The sequence below is a fragment of the Theobroma cacao genome, chromosome 1, assembly GCF_053813885.1.
Source record: "Theobroma cacao isolate CCN51 chromosome 1, ASM5381388v1, whole genome shotgun sequence".
Taxonomy (NCBI): domain Eukaryota; kingdom Viridiplantae; phylum Streptophyta; class Magnoliopsida; order Malvales; family Malvaceae; genus Theobroma; species Theobroma cacao.
In genome coordinates, this window is record NC_142639.1 from 4,117,096 (window position 1) to 4,135,908 (window position 18,813).

Here is an 18,813-nt window from a genome sequence, read left to right on the forward strand (position 1 = left end):
GAAAGCAGGGCATTTTCCTTGTATTTAAGCGGTGAATGGTTAATCCCAAAGTAAAGAGTAGATTAAGGCAGCGGAAAAGTCAGCTCAAGGTCTACTTCATATAGAAAAGGGATAAACGATTGACATAAGAAACCATTATACATATCACTACGGACCGCATAAATGACCAACAAACTGTTATTTCTCTCACATTTTCGATCATTTATGCACAACAGCTAACGACAATTTCTTCTTCCCTTCTTCATTGGTCCAGATTTAAAAGTTTGGACCAGCTGCGAGGATCTCCCCAGTCAGCTTGTTGTCCTTGCCAATCTTGTAGTTTGTGAAGGTCTCAAAGTTCTTCTTGAACAGGCCAGCCAATTTCAACAGTGTGTCCTTGTATGCCTTCTTGTCAGCCCACTGCAATCCAAAAAGCCAATTACATTAAACTTTAAGAGAAGTTCGGGTAACTCTACTGAACAAACAGGTTGGCCGACACCAAGCACTGAAAAAGTAAGGAATGGACCACTTACAGTGTTCTCTGGACGCAGGATTTGTGAAGGCACTCCCTCAATCTCAGTGGGGATCTCTAGCCCAAACACCTCAGTTTTCAGGTAAGTTGCATTCAAGAGGCTGCCAGAGTGAATGGCATCAATGATTTTTCGGGTGTATGGTAACTTGATACGGCTTCCATAGCCATAGCTGCAGCAAAACCCCAATTACTTTATTCAACTTTCCCCGGTGAAATGTTAAATGTAGTTCCAAAACAATTCATAATAACTTCGGTTACCTTCCACCTGACCAGCCAGTGTTGACAAGCCATCCTGTTGCCCCATGCTTCTGCATTTTCTCAGCTAGCATGGCTGCATACTTAGTAGGATGCAACATTATAAATGCTGCACCAAAGCAAGCTGAGAATGTTGCCGTCGGCTCCTTAATACCATCTTCTGTGCCAGCCACCTATATTTATCATCAACAATGTCACAAGATGAAAAAATTCCAAACCTTTTATGAGCAATTAAGTATAAAAAACCATTTTTAATAGAACATGGACACATACCAGAGCAGTGTAACCACTAATGAAATGGTACATGGTTTGTGCCAGACTCAGCTTGCTCACAGGTGGAAGGACACCAAAGGCATCACATGCCAAAAGTATGACATTCTTAGGGTGTGGACCAACGCATGGAATCTTAGCATTGGGAATGTATTCGATGGGGTAGGCTGCACGAGTGTTCTCTGCAAGCAAAGAAAATTATAGCAAATATCATGTCTAAAATTGATTCACTGCCAGATGTTCTGCAAATTATTCTATTGTCCTCCTCCATCCTGAATTCATGGTTATTCAGACAAGTCATTGAGATTCACCGCATAGTTGACATCATGGAATTTGACAGTGGAAGCTTCTTTTCCTTACATGCTTTTCTTTTTTTCCAATTTTCTAAACCTCTATTTAATATTCTATATTTCCTTAAAAATCTCTCACAATTTGCATCAACTAAATGGTGCATTGTGAAAGTCAACGAATTGTTTACCTCTATCTTCTTTATCTAAAAAACCCAATTGACAAAGTGTATGAGCTGACTCTGAATATTTGCCATTAGATTAATCAGATTAAATAAATGTGAAAGAAAATGCTGAATATAAACTAAAATGTTCCACTTAAGTCAGCTATATCTCAGGATGACTCAGACATTGTTCATCTTATCCATTGGCCACTTTACTGAGTCAAGGTACTTGTGATGTATATCAGACTCCAAGATTATTAATAATATAAAATATACCTGTAACTGATTTCTCTTCATAATCCACCTCCCTTGTATGTTCATCAAACACTACGTTTTCCAACACTGCAGAAACATAGAATTTAAAAGATCAAACTGAGCACTATGGTCTTATTCCAGGTAAAATAAACAGATAGGGCATAGAATTTTACCCGTGCCAAACTTAATGGCATTCCAGATATCAGGCTCCTTCTCCCTTGAAAGACCAATGCACTTGGCATAGCAACCACCTTCAATGTTTGACACACCATTATCGCTCCAGCAGTGTTCATCATCTCCAATTAGATACCTATTGTGATCAGTAGACAAAGTAGTCTTGCCGGTACCTATTAAGGAAATTGTTGAAGTAAACTCATTAGTAACAATGCAAAACCAAAAAAAAAGGACTTACAGCCTTTTCAAAACAAATGCATTAAGGCTTCAAGAACAAAGTAAGAGGACACATATCGTGAGGGGCCTGGTACCACATCGAGACCTTGATCCGATGATACTATACCTGACAGTCCAAAGAAGAGGGCAACATCTCCATCTTTCCCCATATTGCAGCCAGAATGTAAGGAGAGGATTTGACGCTTAGGCATGAGATAATGCATAACACTGAAAAGACCCTTCTTCATTTCCCCGGCGTACTGAGTGCCGAGGATGACCATTTCCCTCCTAGCAAGATTAAGATCTATGCTAGTGGAGGATGTCATGTAGTGTGTATAACGATTACACGGGAACTGTCCAGCATTATATATGGTGAAGTCCGGAGTACCGAAATTCTCCAGCTCTTCAGGAGTGGGTCGGATACACCTGCCACCCACCCAATTATCCAATTGTACACTAAGCTTTTACCATTTTTTTTTTAACCTTATTCCTCCACGGAATTCTATAGGGATGATAAAACTCAACACAGGATACATATAATTAACATCATGACAACGATAAAGAAACTTATCTGGGATAGGCTTAGACCTGTGAAAACACAAACAAAAACTGCTGATAAAATTTTAAAATTGCTTAGCGTTTACTCACATGTTGTGCATGAACAATGAATGATAAGCTCTAGCAGAGACAATTCGGACTTTGATTCTGTTCTGTGGATCCCAGTTCAAGAATTGATCATTCACAAAAACCTGGAAATCATTTACATCGAATTACCATCAATCAGAAATTACAAATACATCAAGATTCATCAGTAAACAACTGCATACGATGGTAGTCTGTGGGCCAAGTAGCACTAAATAATGGACCATTTTATTTTAATATAGAACAAGTATATTATTAGATTTAAAGATTTATCTACTTTTGACAATTTTATTTTTATCTTTTTCTATTTAATTTCATTTTTTAACAACTTTTGAAGGAATAAAAAAACAAATAGCAACCAAAATAATACTCTAGATGGTATCGAAATAATTGAATCAACAGGATTTATCAGAGAGATATATTCTCTTCTCTCCCTGCCTCTAAAACAAAGCGAGGAGGACATAACCTAGAGATGGACCCCACAACGCATCATCTCCATTCTCCAGTAAGCCATTCCCTAAGTTAAGGACAAATAAAAATTTACTCATGCAATGACAAAATTGCTTCTCCCAATGGATTAGGAAGCTCCCTAGGACAACTTGGACTAAAAGACGAAAATGATACCAAGGGTCCATAAAACCCCACATCAACATCTCCCAAAAGTAAATAGTATTACTGTCATTCTTAGAGATAATACTTTATATGCGCAACTTTTGTTTTCCATTTATTTTATTAATGTTTTATTCATTTTCTTTCTCTTTTTGAGAGGTGAGACTCTGTCTACGCAACAGATATTTCTTAACAGGAACAAAAAGGTGAGCAGACTGAAAAAATAAAGTTCACCTTGTCCAGAGAATTCAAGTAATCAACAGCTCTTTCTCTGTTCACCATGAAGGTGTGCTCGTCCATTTCAATGTTGGGTGATCCCCTGTACTCACCAATTATTAGTTTGAAGTATTAATTATTGAGCAAGCACAAAAAATTTTTCTTACGTTAAAATTCCATACAAATTACTAAAAAGAAAAATAATCTGACACTTACTTTCCCCACCAAAGCTCATCTTGGGTGCTGTCATCGATAACAACTCTCTTATCTCTTGGAGCCCGCCCGGTCTTGGCCCCCGACAGGGTGGCTAGTGCACCGGTTGATGTAATGAACGATCCCTTCTCATACTTTATAGCCTGCTCGTACAACTCTGCACCAATTCCAAAACCATAATTTTATAATTTTACGTTCCGTTATGATACTTGATTATTGAGTTAAAAGGCTTTTAACGGCGAAAGATGAAGTTATACCCGCAGGGGAAAGGTTATACAGGACATGGGTGAATTTCAAAGAACTGTCACTGACGCTGATGGTTGGTGCCTCCACATGGTGGTGATGCGCCACACGCGCCACCGCCTGGGTCTTCGCTGGGTCTCCTTTAACCAACTTTGGCCCTGTTTCTCTCGTCAGTGACGCCAAAGATGCACTGTTCAAAAATAAATGAAATTGTAAACAAATCTATGTCCTAGGAAATGACAGATCTACCCTTGTTAAAATTATAAAATTTTACGCTTTGCAAGGACGGTTTAGTATTTCGATCATGATAAGGAATAACATCCATTTTCATTTCTTTTATTCAATCGGATTCTCGGGACCAAGCAAGAGGGAAGAAACCCGAACAAGCTTCTGTATATCGCATCCTTGAACGCGTCGTTTCTTGACCCACCAATCACGTGGCCCCACATCAAATCCACCCCAAAAATACAACACCGCATGATCCACCTTGATGGATCAATCTCAGTCTTCCACCAATTTTCTACGCCGTCCGATCATCCCAAATGAAAGGGGAAGGGATCCACATGGCAATTTATTTTTTTTTTCTTTAGGAGATCATGATATTCACGTTACACATATTTTAAAATCTATTAAATTAATATAATAAACAAAAAAATCGTGTCGTATTTTAAATTTAAGAATTCCACGGTTGTCTATAAGGTAATAGTCTTAACTTCTTATTATTTTAATAACAATTTTGCCAATTCTTATGATAATGATAATTTTCCTTTCTGTAATCTGTGTTGCGCATGTGCACGTGTACCTGATAGACTGAAGCTGCTGCCTCTGGCGTTCCTCCTCCGACAAGCTAGCGAAGGCGCCCTGAGCCCCTTCGAGAGGCGTAGTTGGCGCAGATCTCTTCTTCTGCAAAGAGTGAAGCTCATCAATGGTCTGAGCCTTGACGGGTTTCCCACTATCATCGTGACAGATCCCGTTTTGCTTCTTCTGTGTCTGAATCCTCGCCAACGGACTCCTTGGCGTCGGCACTCCGTTTGCGTTTGCCGCCATATCTTCCTCTCTACAAAATGACAATAGAAAAACGAATAAGCCTTTTTTTCTTTGGTAGTATTATCGACAACATCTGCCGGCCTTATATAGTGAAAAATAAAAGTTGTTAAAACTTAAATATAGGCCCTGCTTTGAATGAACTGTTGCAGATTTCTGTTATTATCTTTTATCATAATTATCCCAAAAAAAATACCAAAACTAATGGCAACTCAGATTTCGCCAAACAGTCGTTAAGCTAATCTTCAAAAAGTCACAGTTTAAGGCTGGAATCCTATTTTCTCTCAAGAACAAAAAACCAATAAGATAACATTCGTACCAGAGATTCAGAGAGCTGGAAATGAAAAAAAATGAGAAATGAAATAAAAAAGAGGGGCTAATGAGAAGTGAAATAGATCATTCAATGTGAAGTAGGGTGCTACGCAAAGGAGAAAGACGAGGAGGGAGATGAGAAAGAAAGGAGCCGAGCACTCCAATTTAAAGGGTTCAGTGGGGCGGGGGTTAACTAGAGATTTTTTTAACTAGGGTTAAAGGGCTAACCATGGTTAAATCCTATCTCCCCTTTTTCATAGTCAAGGCTCTAAAAAGAGAAAAATTCCAAACTCCCATTTAACCAGGGGTCGGATTGAGACCGGGAAATTCAGCTGGTCCCCGCATATCCACCGTTAGGCCTTTTAGGCAATCCAAGGCAGTTCTCGTCTGTCAGGACTCACGAACATAAGGCCCTGTTTGGTGCGAACTCTCATACAAGATTTCTAATCTCTTTGGGTAAATTGCTTACACCTTAAAAAAAGAAGTTATCCATTTTAATCTCATTTTTTAACCTTTATTTATTAACTTGTGATTATTTTACACTTAGAGGTGAGAAATGGACTAAGATTACTCACAAATTGGTTTGGATTGATGAATTTTGATCAATTTTAAAACAATCTCTTAATTTAATTGATAATTCATGGTTTTAAATTTTTTTAAATCTAATTAAGGTCATCTTGGACTGTATCAATTTCAAAATTAATTTTTCATAAAAATCATTTTATGTATGAAGGCATGGTCCAAAATTTTTAAATTTGGATTCAGTATATATGATTCATAATCTTGATTTCAAAAATACCCTTTCAACCATGCTCATCCCTATTTACACCATTTACATATGAAGTCCTCTACTCATGTTCTTAAAATTAAAAATAATAACATACCATAATATAACAAACATTATCCAAATTGAAGATACTTGTAAAAATGTCACTTCATCCTATTATATTTTATGTAGCAAATCTCTTTATTTACTTTTAAAATATATCCAGACCCCTGATATCTCATTACAGACATATGTTGCCTCTTAATATGAATTAGCATATACGAATTTGATTTCATTTTTTAAAATTTAACTACCATACAAAAATAATCCATATCAAAAGGTCATCATATATTAAGAATAATATTGCTGAAACTATTACCTTATTACTTTATATTCTATAATGTACATAATCTCATATGATAAATTTTCACTGTATCTTTTACTCAACCTTCTAATTTCTCTTGACATTTGTTATGGCATAAAATCGATAAGAAATGATTAAGGAACAGACCAAGTGCTGAGGGAGATATCATGACTTAAAACAAACACGGCATTGTAATGCTTGACTTGATTTGGCGAGAGCAAGGAGATTCGATGATCCGGTGAACACCTGAATATCTTTACGCACTAGAAATCCAATGCAATGAACGCGCCAGAGTGGGGAAACAACGTAGCCCCCACACGTATACACTTAAACTCAGGGAAGGCTTATCCCAACCGTGTATTTTTAATTCCAATCCAATTTAATTTCTTGTTCAGTTCCGGAATCACCGTAATTCCCAGAGTGAGCTCGCAGTAAAAGTAAATACACTTGTACTGATTTTACTCTTTAACAAAGCTGATTTTGAGGGATCCTGGTTTAAATTACGCCTGTAGCTTTTCTATTCGGCGTCCGCTCGCCACAAGGGGAACTATAGGAGGAAAGTGGGGCCCAGTTGTGTAGAGAATATCATTTTTGGTTGTCATGATTGATATCCAGCCGTTCATTAGGTGGTTTGCTCAAGGCGTTGGCTGTATATCATGAGCCGAAAATACCATACTTTTGCTTTAGTGATTGTGGGGTCCAATTTTAATCAGAAATGGTTAATTTTTTTTTTTGTTTTTCCAACATTCCTTTTTTTGATTTAAAAATATAAAAAGTAAATGATCACTTTCTTCAAATAAAAAATAGAAAATATCTTCAAAATTTTGTATTGGATTATTACTAAATTATGATATGATATTATTGAAAACATAATTCATTAGTCCTAATAAATGAGAATAAATTATATAATTTTGATATGCATTTAACTATTCATTTTAAAGAGTCCTTCATCGTATTTGAAAAAATTATGATGATTTCTTAGTCACTGTATAAGTTTTTGTACTACATATTCCAGTCAATGTGTATATGGTGAAAAAATAGACTTGAAATTTCCATTACCTAAATTTAAACATATTATAATTTCATTTCTATGTATATATTTTTTAAGGCAAAGTAGCACATTTCTATGTATATTTCATAATAATAAAATTTTACTACTTTGATCCAACTCAAATAAATAAAGAACATAAAGATTTTAAAGTCAAACTGTGGTGCCTTTTTTATAAAAAAATTGATCCAAAATTTGTATATCAAATTTATTGATGGAGTCATTGACTGTTAAGCCGGATATTATAAATTTTAAACATAAGCATCAAACCATTATTTTATATAAATCCAAAGAAAAAGTTATTCTTTTAATAAAATTCAAAAACAAACTTCATTGTTGACCTAAATTTAACAAATGCATTCATTTTGATAATAATAAGCTACCGAACTGACTCTTAAAACGAATCATAGTCAAAAGTGAAGACTTGTTCAAAGGTAGCCTGTAAACTGGGCAGCTTGTTTCCTATAACCTTAGCCGTTGATTCACCGCAATCAAGAATCAGATTCCAAAGGACGTGCAAACCCTCTAGTTGTACAAAGAAAGAAATCACTGCGTGTCAAATCCAAATAGCTTTCACATCATAACGTCCACGTCAGCCGTTATCGTTCGGACATTGATCCAAGTACGGCCGCCAAAGATTGCGCCACGTCATTTGACCTTTCAGGGAAACCATCCGAGGTTTAATCCTCTTGCTGATATCATCTTATTATTTTTTTTCTTTTTGCGTGGAAAAGTAGATGTTTTATTTTCAGGGGTTGAATTAAAATGTGATAATGGAAGGATACGTGGTCCAAAGTCTCTAAGCGGTCCATTTTTTCCAACTGGGGCAATGTTGTGCCGACGGCATTAGAGACTGTTGCATAAATCAGCAAAATCGGTGGATCTAAAAAGGAACTCTGAATTTGGGCAATTGGGAAATTGCCGCCATGGAATTCTGAGGCAGAGGAATTAATTTCCCTTCCCTCTCTAATCTCTTCCCACCCCAAAATTATTTTCAGCTGGTACATCCAATCAAAAAAAAAAATAGAGTAAATATTCCAACCAAAAATCAGAATTCCACATAAATACTTGGTGCTAACTTTGAATACAAGAAAGGTAAAATTCGTCGCATCTTCTTTATCTTTCTCCATGTAGCATGAAAATGTGGCCAGAGGGATCCATGTCACCTTCCATTTATATCAGCTTGAATTTATAAGGCAAAGAAGGAACAGTTTAGTATTCCCTCTTTTTCAACCGCAACCTAATTCAAACTTGTTCAACCAAACCTCCAAAGTGCAGGAGAAAACACATTTGATTGGAAGTACTAGGCATATTTTTGTCAAGCACAGAGTCTTAGACCCACAAAGAAAAATAAATCTTTTTTTTTTTTTTTGGTGTACAGAGGGGGAATCCCGCAGGCAATCATAAGATTCAAGAATAAATTTATAGGAAAAATTGTGGAAATCATGATTCTGAAGATCGTAAAGAGCTAAAAAAATGGAGGAATACAAGTTGGTTCGTGACTTCGTTTAAACGTGTTTTTTGCTAGTTAAAATGTACATATGGATATGGTTGTTGCTGCACTTTGACGCATTGGCATTGGAGAGGGAGTGAGGAAATTGCCTTGTGGGTATCATTCTGATTTTGTTGGAAGACTAAGATATAAAAAATGATAAAAAAAAAAAAGGAAAGAAAGGAGGAAGAGAACAATAAAGATGGCTTGGGGAGGAAATGGGTAACCATCCATTTCTTTATGTTAAACAGTATTGACAGGGCACATCTTTAAGTGCGGCCATGGCCGTCAATCGTCATCATCGAGCCCCTTGGTCCACGAATGAATTTAAAGTAAAATATAACCTTTTTTTTTTTATCACAATCAATTTTAAGCCAAGCAAATCAAAAGTTTAATTGAGAGTAAAATAGTACTATTGGTCAGAAGGTTTGGGTCGTATATGTTGATCTCTGCCATCCGAAATATCATTTATTAATTTTAAATTTATAATACTATAACAAAAAGTATTTTCATTTGTATTTTTTTTTGTCAAATTAATCACTCAAGGCTGACGTGCATGGCTGCAACTTTGGATTTGTTGATTTCAATTTTAGAGTTATTTTAAATATTTTAAAAAGATAATTGTCAAAAATAACTCCAAAACTTTTTTTAACATGTAAAAAAAAAAAAACTCTAAAATCAACCAACACAATGAAAATTTTAGCCACATATTGTGTGAGTAATATGATACATGACTTAAACTTTGAGACTAAAAATATGTATGAGTTTTATGTACCAGATTACTTATTGAAACATTTGTTAAGATATTTGCTAGATTTAGGAGAGACAAGTGACAAGCTTATGTTATATGGATCTAATTTACTTAGATTTTTTTTACACTTGCACAAACTTTATTGGGGTCCATCCGAACTTAATTCGCAACACAAAGAGGGAATCACTATCTGATTTTCTTCACTCCCTTTTGCTGATTACAGTGAAAAGTGATGTTATTCCAACTGGAAATCCAATTCCAAGGCCAGAGTCCTCTTAGTTAAACATTGACCCATTCACGTGAAACCAATAAAAGCTTTAAGCATTCCCCCCCATGGATAGGAGTGGTAAAAAATTAATAAAGGAAAAAGAAGCAGCATAAGGTATGCGAGATAAAAGCTTTATCACGAGGAGGTTGAAACCAGGGGAGGGGATATGTGGTAGAGGCTAAAAGGGCAAATTGGCAAAAGCCATTGCCTTCCCCTAATGGGTCTTTTGATATTGATGGGTCAACTTGGGGGGAGATTGATTCAAAATGAGTTGTTGTGTGGGTATGGTCAGGATTTGTCTGCACGAGGGGGAGGTTGATTCCTGCGTCTAGTAGCAATAAATGCAAAAGAAGGAGAGGGCTGGGGGAGTTCCAAACTTGGGGGAGATTGACACATTGGCACACTTTTCCTTTGGTAAATTATATTGATGTGCCATTGCATAGACATTTCCCAATACGACCAAAAAGTCCACCAACTGACGGACTTCTTATTAAAAAACTTCTACAATCTTGACCTAACGTACAAATTTTAAATCTTTGTTTGATCAAATGAGGGTGCTAATGACGTGCTTATTTGACTACCAAAGGCTGGTTTCATTTCATTTGTCAAGAAATATTAGGTTAAACTTTAAAAATAGGGGTAAATTTCACTGTCGTTTCTAGTTTTTTTTTTTTTCTATTCCATTCTAATCTCTAGTTTTTTTAATTATTCTGTTTGAGTCCTTAACTTTTTAAAATTGTCCATTTTGATTTTTTCATCAAATTATTTTATTAAAATTGACTAATTGTCCACATTACAGAATTTGAAATACGTCATGTGAATATTCTCATGATATTTCACTTGATTATTTTCAATGGTTGACGAAATAATGTTGCAAAAGTACTAAAATTAAATAAATTTAAAAAATTAAAACCCAAATAAACTAATGTAAAAATAAAAAACTAAAGTGAAATTAAAATACAAAGTTCGGACACCATAAATGAAGTTTACTTGTAAAATTAGCTTTCTCAATACTTTACTAGTTTATTGTAAATTTAGGTTGAACCTCTCAAAAAAATCTCAACGTTGAATTGGTTATTTCTTTACATGAAATTATTAAAAATCAATGGTAAATATGTAAACGTGGTCTTATGCAGTGTAATCTTTTATTGAATTATTAGTAATTTTTATCTATTTGTTCTATAAATTTTTTTTTTCAAATACTTTCAAATTGTTTAAGGTAAGTATTGCTACCAAAGCATCTCTCACTAAAATGCCATTTGGAGTGGAGTTAGGTCATTAGTCCTTTGACATTTAAAGGGTTTGATTAAAGTGGCTATTGCCTATTGGAGCTCGATTGTGCAATTTGTGTCCCCTTAAACCTAACATTTGCATTGATTACCCGTTCATAATCTTAAATTAAATTTAATTAAAAACTTAATGATTACTTTAATACCGTACTTGTTCATTTGTTGTTTAGCCAAGGCTGGCTTTTCGGGTTGACTATTGCTCCCCGCAATCTTGCTTTGGAGGTTGATGCGCAACACATGACAATGCAATTTGCGTGTGATCTTATAACAATAAACAAAAATAGTAATTTAAAATCTAGCAAACATTTTGAAATCAATTTTTCATTAATAAAAGCGTCATTTGTCATCTAGTGGCAGATTAAGATCCAATGTCCTTAGTCCCCTTTTTTATCAGATTGCATAAAAATATAATTTTTACATGTCAAACAATATATCGGAGTTTTAATCTTATTTTTTAGTCTATTTAATTGATTTTGTCGGTTTTTGTGTTTTTTTCTTATAGATGTAATAATAATATAATTATATGTCAAAAATTAAGATTAAGGATAATCTGTGTTCACGATATTAACGTTGAGATCTATATTTCAGTATTAAAAATTTTGAACTTGGTCCATGCATACATAGAACGGTCCCCAGACTGATCCTATGATCATTAATCATCTCTATTAAATATTGTTTGGTTATAATTGAAATACCAAAAAGCAAGGGAAAATAATAATGAGCACAAAAAAAAAAAAAAGAAAAAAGAAAAGAGCAAAGAAAAAGGAAAGGCAATTCAATGAATCAAATATTGTGTGCAGGAAGTTTCTTGAGTGAAGTAATGTTGTTGCACTAAGCTACAGCTTAATTAACATTGGATGCCTACGGAATTTGAGTGGGGGAGATAACGGAAGCTTCATAAAAACAAAAGAAGTTTCGTTTGTCTCACGTATTATCATGTGGAACAAATTATTTTCGTTTTCTACTATTGCTTTCGCTTTCTTTCTTGTTTCATGGCAAACCTACTGGGTTGTAAAGGAATTTTGGACGGGCAGAGGTTTTCTTGTCGGGCCTAATTTGGCTCTACATACTTAGACAGCTTACTTTAGATTGGTAGATGAGCTGCTAATTTTTTTTAAATATTTAAAAATAAAGTTGGATTTATCGGGATATATTATGTTTGTGAATCAAAGTCAACTATTACAATTAAAAGAAAATTAAATCTCATTGCAAAATGGGTATTTATTTTACGTAAGTAGATATGATCATTTACAATGACGAGAGGTGTAATTAAATTGAAATTAAAAAAAATTTCTTTCCCCCTTTTCTTCTCAGCATTATTTTGGACCATATTAGTTGCTCCGTTTAGCATATACCATATATCTGTGAGTTATTGTTATCAATATGAAATGGATCATCTATATTTGAATTATAATATTTAAATAAAAATAATCATCCCGGATTGAGCTCGAAAGGCAATAATTCTCAGCCCGGTTCCAATCTCACAGATATGTAGGTCTGCTGGGCCTGAATGGGCTTGATGTTTTACCCAGCCCAATCTACTGTTCGCGGGCCGAAATGGAAAGTTTGAATGCTATACATTTTTTCCCCCGTTTAAAATCGTTTCAATTCAAAGCATTCTGCCGTGAGTTTAGTGCCTTTTGCCCTGGGCATCTCCGGAGGGAGTAATCTGAAGCACTAACAATGGACTACGGGAACAAGCTCGTCCTGGCTCCCATGGTTCGAGTCGTAAGTAAACTGAACTCCTATGCCTCCCTTTCTTACTCCCTCTTCTTTTCTTTTTTAGAATTTCCTTCTATAATTGTGCTCTTTGTTTGTTTTGTTTTTGGATTTAGGGAACGCTGCCTTTTAGATTACTAGCTGCGGATTACGGTGCAGATATTACCTACGCCGAGGAAATTATTGATCATAAACTGATCAAATGTGAGCGCAAAGTTAATGGTAAGGTACACGTTTTTGCTTCAATTTTATTTAATTTTGGAACTTAAGCTGTATAATTCTGTTATTGAACAATTTTAGGACTGTTTTAAGTTAATTCGATGTTTTCCTTTTTTCTTTTAGCTAATTAGGAGCTTTAATTTCATGGCCATGCTTTTAATTTTATTTGATTGTAATGTAAAATGCCAGTTTTCCAAGCGAAAAACTCTTTACCACCTCCGTTCCTAAATTGAATGACTTTAACTTGACATGGATTTTAAGAAAAACATTATGACTTTAGTGTTTTATTTTTTTTTACTATAATTTTTAATGCCAAAATATTTTAATAAAAAACTTAAAAATTAATATGGAACATAGAACAGTAAGAGTTGTAGCGTTCAAAAAAGAAAATAGACAGTTTTAGCATGGCACAAAATGAAAAGATGGATGTTCAATTTGAAACGGAGAGAGTATTATGTTTAGACGGATGTTTTATTAATTTTACTCAATAATTGTGGTGGACTTCATCCTTTGTTTGTTGTGTTTATATAGTCTGCATAAGAAATGGAAAGGGAATAGCATTCTGTTTTAATATTTTGTTTTGAGACACTCATGTCTGCTTCTTTTTCCTTTCTTTTTTCACAGAATATATTGGGTCAACTGATTTTGTTGAGAAGGGAACAGATAATGTTGTCTTCAGAACCTGCAATCAAGAAAGAAACCAGGTGGTGTTTCAAATGGGCACTTCTGATGCTGTGAGGGCTCTAAAGGCTGCTCAGATAGTGTAAGTTTATTCTGGTGGCTTTCTTTTTCTCATTATCATGAAGTTGGGATGATACCCCTGAATTTTTCTTTGTTTGCATTGTCCTTTTATTGGTGGTATTTTTGGTCCTAGTCAAGTATTAATTATGTAAATGACATAATAATCTGGAAAGTGACCCTGTTATCGTGTTGAATTCTGATGACTCAAGTGTTATCATGAAATTAACTTTTTTTCTTTTTGTTTCTTATGCAATTCTTCTTTTAAGAGTTTACTTCAATGTACAAGAAGATGGCTAGAGCTGTAGGTTAATTGGAACCAATGCAGGTTTTCTATTAATCCATAACTTCATATATAAGGGCTCGAAGTTGGAAACTTGGCATCCACCCCACATTTGTAATTCCATTTGATTTAAGAAAAACAAATCCACGTGGCCTAAGAATGGTTAGTTTGTTTTTGGTACTTCAATGTGAGTTGTGCCCCTGAAAACTATGAGTTATTATGACAACAGATGATCGATTTATTAAATGCAAGATTCATGTTGAAGGTTTTCTAAATTATTACTTTTTTAAAAAATTTTAGTCATTCTTATAATTTGATCATTGCTTCTTTTCAATTACTTAACAAGTATATGATTATTGAAGCAATTTATTATTCTCTCTTTTGATGATACTGGCAATAAATTTAATATAAACAAAGTCATCATTTATTTTGCCCTGTTAATGGTGAAAACTCTTTAACTTTATATCATTTTGTAGGTGTAAGGATGTTGCTGCTGTAGATATCAATATGGGTTGCCCCAAGTCATTTTCTGTGAGTGGGGGCATGGGTGCTGCGTTGTTGACGAAGCCTGATCTCATACATGATGTATGTGCTACATTTTGGCAAAATCATTTAATAACTTGCCAATATTTGTGGTGAAACCTTGACCCTTCACATTATCTTTTTTCAAATTCAGATTTTGACAACTTTGAGGAGGAACTTAGACACACCGGTAACATGCAAGATTCGACTTTTAAAATCATCCCAGGATACAGTAGAACTTGCAAGGAGAATTGAGAAAACTGGTGTTTCCGCTCTTGCTGTCCATGGACGGTAACTTTATATCCAGACGTTTTCTTTGTTTGAGACCCACATGACTGCAATTTGTGAATCAATGAGATGCAAATTAATGCCTTTTGTATTCCTTGGTCGTAATAGATAACTGTTTATCTGTTTAAAAAGGATCAAGTATGTCATACTGAAATATCTGTGCTAATTATTTCTTCTTCTTTTTTTCTCTAAAATAGTGAAATCCAAACTTTGTTGGATTGGCTTTGGAAATTTCATTCAAATTAAAATTAACAAAGAAAATTCTATCAAATTCTTGATATAGCTACCGGAATTATGTTTAATTGTATTTCTTTGTTCTGAATAATCACCTGTCTTGTATAGGAGGAAAACAACCTTCCACTTGATTTTATATTTTAATAAACGATTCATAATGATAGTAAATTAAAATGCAATGACATCTGGCCTCGATTTTATATCATAATTGGTTATTTTAATGGCTAGATTAAATTTCTAGGATATGAGAATTGTGGACGAATTATGTGAAATCAGGAAGGGGAAGTGAGGCCATGATAGAAGCCTGGTACTTCAGGAAGACAAGGAAAGTCTAATGCTTTAGGAAACGCTGTTCTTAGCAGCCATAGCAATTCTTTCCTGTGGGTGATGGTATCTGGAAAGATAATGATGGTTAAGAGATTGTAAAAATCCAAACTTTTAACCAGCAAGGTACTGGCCCAGTAGTCTGAATGAGGATATTCTGAACACCTAAGCTGTTTTTAAAAAGTAAGAGGCTTGAGTCTGAGTCCCAGGCCAATGAAAGAGAGATTGGAGCTAAACTGTAATGCCAAATAGAATGACTTCAGAATATGATGGGTAATGAACTTGATTGTTATCAAAGTACGTGGGCTAAGGGGATGGTTTCAAATGAGCATTGCTGGTGCCACCAGAATATTTATATGGTTAACCAGTAACTGGATTTAGGAAATGAAAAGCGTATCTACTGCCCATATGTGGATGAGAATTAAAATATGATTTAAGATAGCAAAGAAGCAAGTTATCAAAGAGCATTTAAACTGGGAAGCAATGAATAGGGTGTTCGATTGCTATGACACACCATAATACGAAATTGAAAATGGCATTAAAGCGACCATATATATGATTTACTGTTGGGGTTGGATTTATGAGCATGCAATGCACAGTTAGACTTTCAATTGTACTTGACAAGCTTGTGATCTACTCTACATAACGTGTATCGACAAAATAAATATGTCTCTAATTCTCTTCAAAGAAATATAGACAGGTTTTTATTTTATTTCACAAATTAGAAAGAGGTTGGTAGAACTTATTACCTAATCATGTCTAGTTACTTCTTGTGAGCTACAACATGAGAGATTGTAATGAAAAAAAGTAGAAACCAAATTAAGGGCACCATACAAATCATGTTTCTGTGCTTTCCATCCTTTTTTTTTTAAGTTTTTTTGTTTCCTAGTTTTGCTCATTAAGAGTTTGGTGATTTTATAATATTCCTTTTATTTGTTTTCTTAGTTGGTTTAGTGTGTTTTTCTTGTAAAATTTGCAGAAAAGTTGCAGATAGACCAAGGGATCCAGCGAAGTGGAATGAAATTGCTGATATTGTATCAGCATTGTCGATTCCAGTTATTGCAAATGGTGATGTCTTTGAATATGATGATTTTCAACGCATTAAAGTCGCTACAGGTAGCTGAAAGATACCCTTTTTGCTTTCTATGATGCCCTTCTAAGTTTTTAAAAAGTTATGTTAAGTGGGTAGAAGATGTTCTTTTACCATTTGTACCATTGTCCTCCTTGCCTGAAGCATAGTATTTGACTTTTGTATGGCAAGATCTCCAGATGAATGGTTCCTACTGCATCCAGACTGTTATAAATTGCATACACTAACAGTTGTCCCAACTCCCAAGACTTTCATATTCTATATATGCTTTTACATTTTATCCTGATATGTGTCATTTGATAATGTTTTTCTTTAAGGTGCTTCATCAGTTATGGTTGCAAGAGGTGCTCTCTGGAATGCCTCAATTTTCTCTCCCAAAGGTAAAGCACATTGGGAAGATGTGAAAAGGGAGTATGTTAGGAAGGTGGGTTTGTCCCGACTGGCCTACTCTAATACAATTTGAACCTTTACTATGCAGTTCCCTTTTGAAAGAATCCCAATAGTTTTTTGCCCTGAGTCTATTGCAATGTGACAGAGGAATGTGTTTTTATTAGTTTATCTAAGTTCACTGATCTCAGTCTTAGGTCAAGAAACAATATATGAAATAGCAAAGAAAGAAAATTATTGAAATAAATTTGACACTTGTTGAGAGTGACGTTTATAAAGGAAGCAATTTCTTCTTTTTAATGTTCCCAATTATTTTGGTAACTACTCAAGATGGTCAAATTTTTGTAGCTATGGTTTCTGCCATGCTGTTTAAGTTTCACCTTCTGGTATACTGGATTTGGAACTTGCCTGAGTTTACAACTTTTTGGAGCTTTTATTTCAGAGCATATTATGGGATAATGATGTGAAAAGCACAAAGCATACGTTAAGGGAGATAATAACGCATTACTCCTGCCTTGAACTCCCAGAGGGAAAAGCTGTGATCAAGTCAGAAAATTTGGCAGATCTAGCGTAAGTCTGTTTTTAGATTTACCTCTCTGGCCTAAGCAATTTAATTTTGGTTGTCATCTTGCATTATGTAGATCACTTCATCATCTTCATGTGATGTCTTAGACGACTTATCCTTTTCTTCTATATTGCATGATGAAAATCTCCTACCTACTTCTATTATTTCTCTTGTTTAAAACAAACCTGTCATTCAGCGTACTTGCTTTCCAGCCTATAGTTGTATTTCAATTATGTTTAATCTGATTCAAAAGTAGATTTAAATTTTGTTAAATTTAACTTATACTCAAGCTCTAAATTGTTAGCTTGAAGTTTTAGGCTGAGTTCTGAGGGCCTGTGTGTCATCACACATTGATTTTCAGTCATCACTGAATTGCTCATTACTTAAAAAAGCTCTCATAGTTCCTTCAGTGTATGTATGATCCTAGTTTTTAATTCACTTTGGAGCTCATGGTCCTCCATCTGATTCTTCAGGAAAGTTTACGGGGAGGAAGAATATTACCGGTTGGTTAGCGAGAACAGGTTCTCACTCAACGGACATAGATGATAAAGCGTATCCGTAGGCTGAACAGTAGACCGTGCCCATGCCGTCTAAGGGGTGCACTTGGGGTTAAGCTAGATGAGTCAGATACGCTTAATAAAAAGGTGGTGCCAACCGAAGAATACAAGGGCTCATGGTGTTGTATTATGTAACAGTAGCATTATAATTGTTTTCTGCAACATTTTGATTTTGATTCCCTTAAATCTGATCTTTTAAATTACGGCATGAGTGGTGAAGAAGCCCTTCGAGAGTATTCTTAGCCTGATTGAATTTTGTACTGTACCAAGGAAATTACTTTTACCCGATAATTTATTATAAAAGAAAATAATTTTGATTGAAGTTATTGGAAGGTTGTGTTAAATGGTTCAAGATCCGAAGAGGTGTTTACAATTTATATTCTTGTTTCCTTTTTTTATTGAATATTGCAGACTTTAAGAGCAAATAGTTATTATTTTGTTTTATTAGAGTTTTCAATGTTCAATGTCAATATGAAAAATACGTTAAAACTTGTATTA

General features: G+C 34.7%; 2 protein-coding genes across 3 annotated transcripts; one reads left to right on the top strand and one right to left on the bottom strand.

Moving 5' to 3' along the window:
* Nucleotides 1–79: 79 nt before the first annotated feature.
* LOC18611387 (phosphoenolpyruvate carboxykinase (ATP) 1) lies at nt 80–5,573 on the bottom strand. Its single transcript, XM_007047618.3, has 13 exons — nt 5,419–5,573; nt 4,858–5,112; nt 4,070–4,245; nt 3,816–3,969; nt 3,618–3,702; nt 2,781–2,881; nt 2,260–2,558; nt 1,916–2,089; nt 1,764–1,829; nt 1,040–1,218; nt 770–939; nt 513–681; nt 80–399 (listed from the first exon to the last, which is right to left on the bottom strand). Exons 2-13 carry the CDS (start codon nt 5,100–5,102, stop codon nt 256–258), a joined length of 1,962 nt encoding a protein of 653 aa, XP_007047680.3. The 5' UTR covers nt 5,103–5,112; nt 5,419–5,573; the 3' UTR covers nt 80–255.
* A 7,414-nt stretch (nt 5,574–12,987) lies between these two features.
* On the top strand, nt 12,988–18,641 carry LOC18611388 (Aldolase-type TIM barrel family protein). 2 transcript variants are annotated; one of them, XM_007047619.3, is made up of 9 exons: nt 12,988–13,117; nt 13,225–13,330; nt 13,952–14,090; nt 14,825–14,933; nt 15,025–15,161; nt 16,696–16,832; nt 17,124–17,230; nt 17,636–17,763; nt 18,232–18,641. In XM_007047619.3, the coding sequence occupies exons 1-9, from the start codon at nt 13,073–13,075 to the stop codon at nt 18,302–18,304; spliced, it is 981 nt and encodes a 326-aa protein (XP_007047681.2). In that variant the 5' UTR covers nt 12,988–13,072; the 3' UTR covers nt 18,305–18,641. The 2 variants fall into 2 exon arrangements, with proteins under 2 accessions (XP_007047681.2, XP_088660197.1); XM_088804071.1 differs by having other exon boundaries at nt 18,237–18,641.
* Nucleotides 18,642–18,813: the final 172 nt, after the last annotated feature.

Excerpts from the sequence above, each read along its gene's own strand:
- LOC18611387 (XM_007047618.3), bottom strand. The coding sequence starts at position 5,102 with ATGGCGGCAAACGCAAACGGAGTGCCGACGCCAAGGAGTCCGTTGGCG. Across the intron at positions 2,090-2,259 it reads CCTCTTCTTTGGACTGTCAG|GTACCGGCAAGACTACTTTG; the intron begins GTATAGTATCAT and ends TTTCCTTAATAG. Across the intron at positions 682-769 it reads ACTGGCTGGTCAGGTGGAAG|CTATGGCTATGGAAGCCGTA; the intron begins GTAACCGAAGTT and ends GTTTTGCTGCAG.
- LOC18611388 (XM_007047619.3), top strand. The coding sequence starts at position 13,073 with ATGGACTACGGGAACAAGCTCGTCCTGGCTCCCATGGTTCGAGTC. Across the intron at positions 14,091-14,824 it reads CTAAAGGCTGCTCAGATAGT|GTGTAAGGATGTTGCTGCTG; the intron begins GTAAGTTTATTC and ends ATCATTTTGTAG. Across the intron at positions 17,231-17,635 it reads AAAGGGAGTATGTTAGGAAG|AGCATATTATGGGATAATGA; the intron begins GTGGGTTTGTCC and ends CTTTTATTTCAG.